The 809-nt window shown below is 65.5% G+C and overlaps 1 protein-coding gene across 1 annotated transcript in view; it reads right to left on the reverse strand.

Moving 5' to 3' along the window:
• The window catches only part of CCDC183 (coiled-coil domain containing 183), a 10,061-nt gene that overhangs the window by 7,407 nt on the left and 1,845 nt on the right, over positions 1–809 (reverse strand). Inside the window, 2 exon segments of the mRNA XM_008593988.1 lie at positions 64–180; positions 182–244. Of these exon segments, the coding sequence (XP_008592210.1) occupies positions 64–180; positions 182–244 (180 nt within the window).

Consider the following 809-nt stretch of genomic DNA (forward strand, 5'->3'; position numbering starts at 1 on the left):
CAGGGCCGGGGCGAGGCGGGGCGCGGGATCCGGCCGGCGCCGGGGGCCTGGCCCGTGCCCCGCCTGCCTCGTTACCTCCATGGTGCTGCGGCAGTGCGCCAGCCGCATGGGCGCGTCCTCCCCGCAGGCCCTGGAGATGGTCCACTGGTCGTACTGGGGAGCAGCGGCGGCGGCTGAGTTGGGGCCGAGCCCCTTGGCGCACCCCAGCCGCCCGCCCCGCCAGGCATTCTCCCCAGGGTCGCTTCTACCCTGTACCAGCGCGACAGCAAGACCTCTGCTTCTGGAGCCCCTGGGAGCAGAGCGCGCGGGACCCCATTCGGGCCCTCCCAGCTCGGATGTGCTGGGAGGTACGGAGAGGGGGGGCCCAGGTCCTCCCTAGATGGCCAGAGAGCCAGAGGGGGCCCTGCCGCCGATCCGAGTCCTCGAGGGTCGGTGGGGGAGCACCTGCCGGCAGGGCTGCTGGAATGACGGAGCCCAGAGTACAAGTCCTAGCGGAGGCCCTGCCCAGATGTCCCCTAGCTCCAGAAAGATTGGGGTCAGAGCGGGTGTGTGTGTGTGTGTGTGTGTGAGAATGTGTGTGTTTGTGTGTGTGTGTGTGTGAGAGAGAGAATGTGTGTGTGTGTGAGAGAGAATGTGTGTGTGTGTGATTGGGGTCAGAGCGGGTGTGTGTGTGTGTGTGTGTGTGTGAGAGAGAGAATGTGTGTGTTTGTGTGTGTGTGTGAGAGAGAATGTGTGTGTGTGTGTGTGTGATTGGGGTCAGAGCGGGGGTGGGGGGGAGGAGAGGGGGTGTGTGTGTGTGTGTGTGTGTG

Source organism: Galeopterus variegatus, unplaced genomic scaffold, assembly GCF_000696425.1.
Source record: "Galeopterus variegatus unplaced genomic scaffold, G_variegatus-3.0.2 Scaffold9941, whole genome shotgun sequence".
Lineage (NCBI taxonomy): Eukaryota > Metazoa > Chordata > Mammalia > Dermoptera > Cynocephalidae > Galeopterus > Galeopterus variegatus.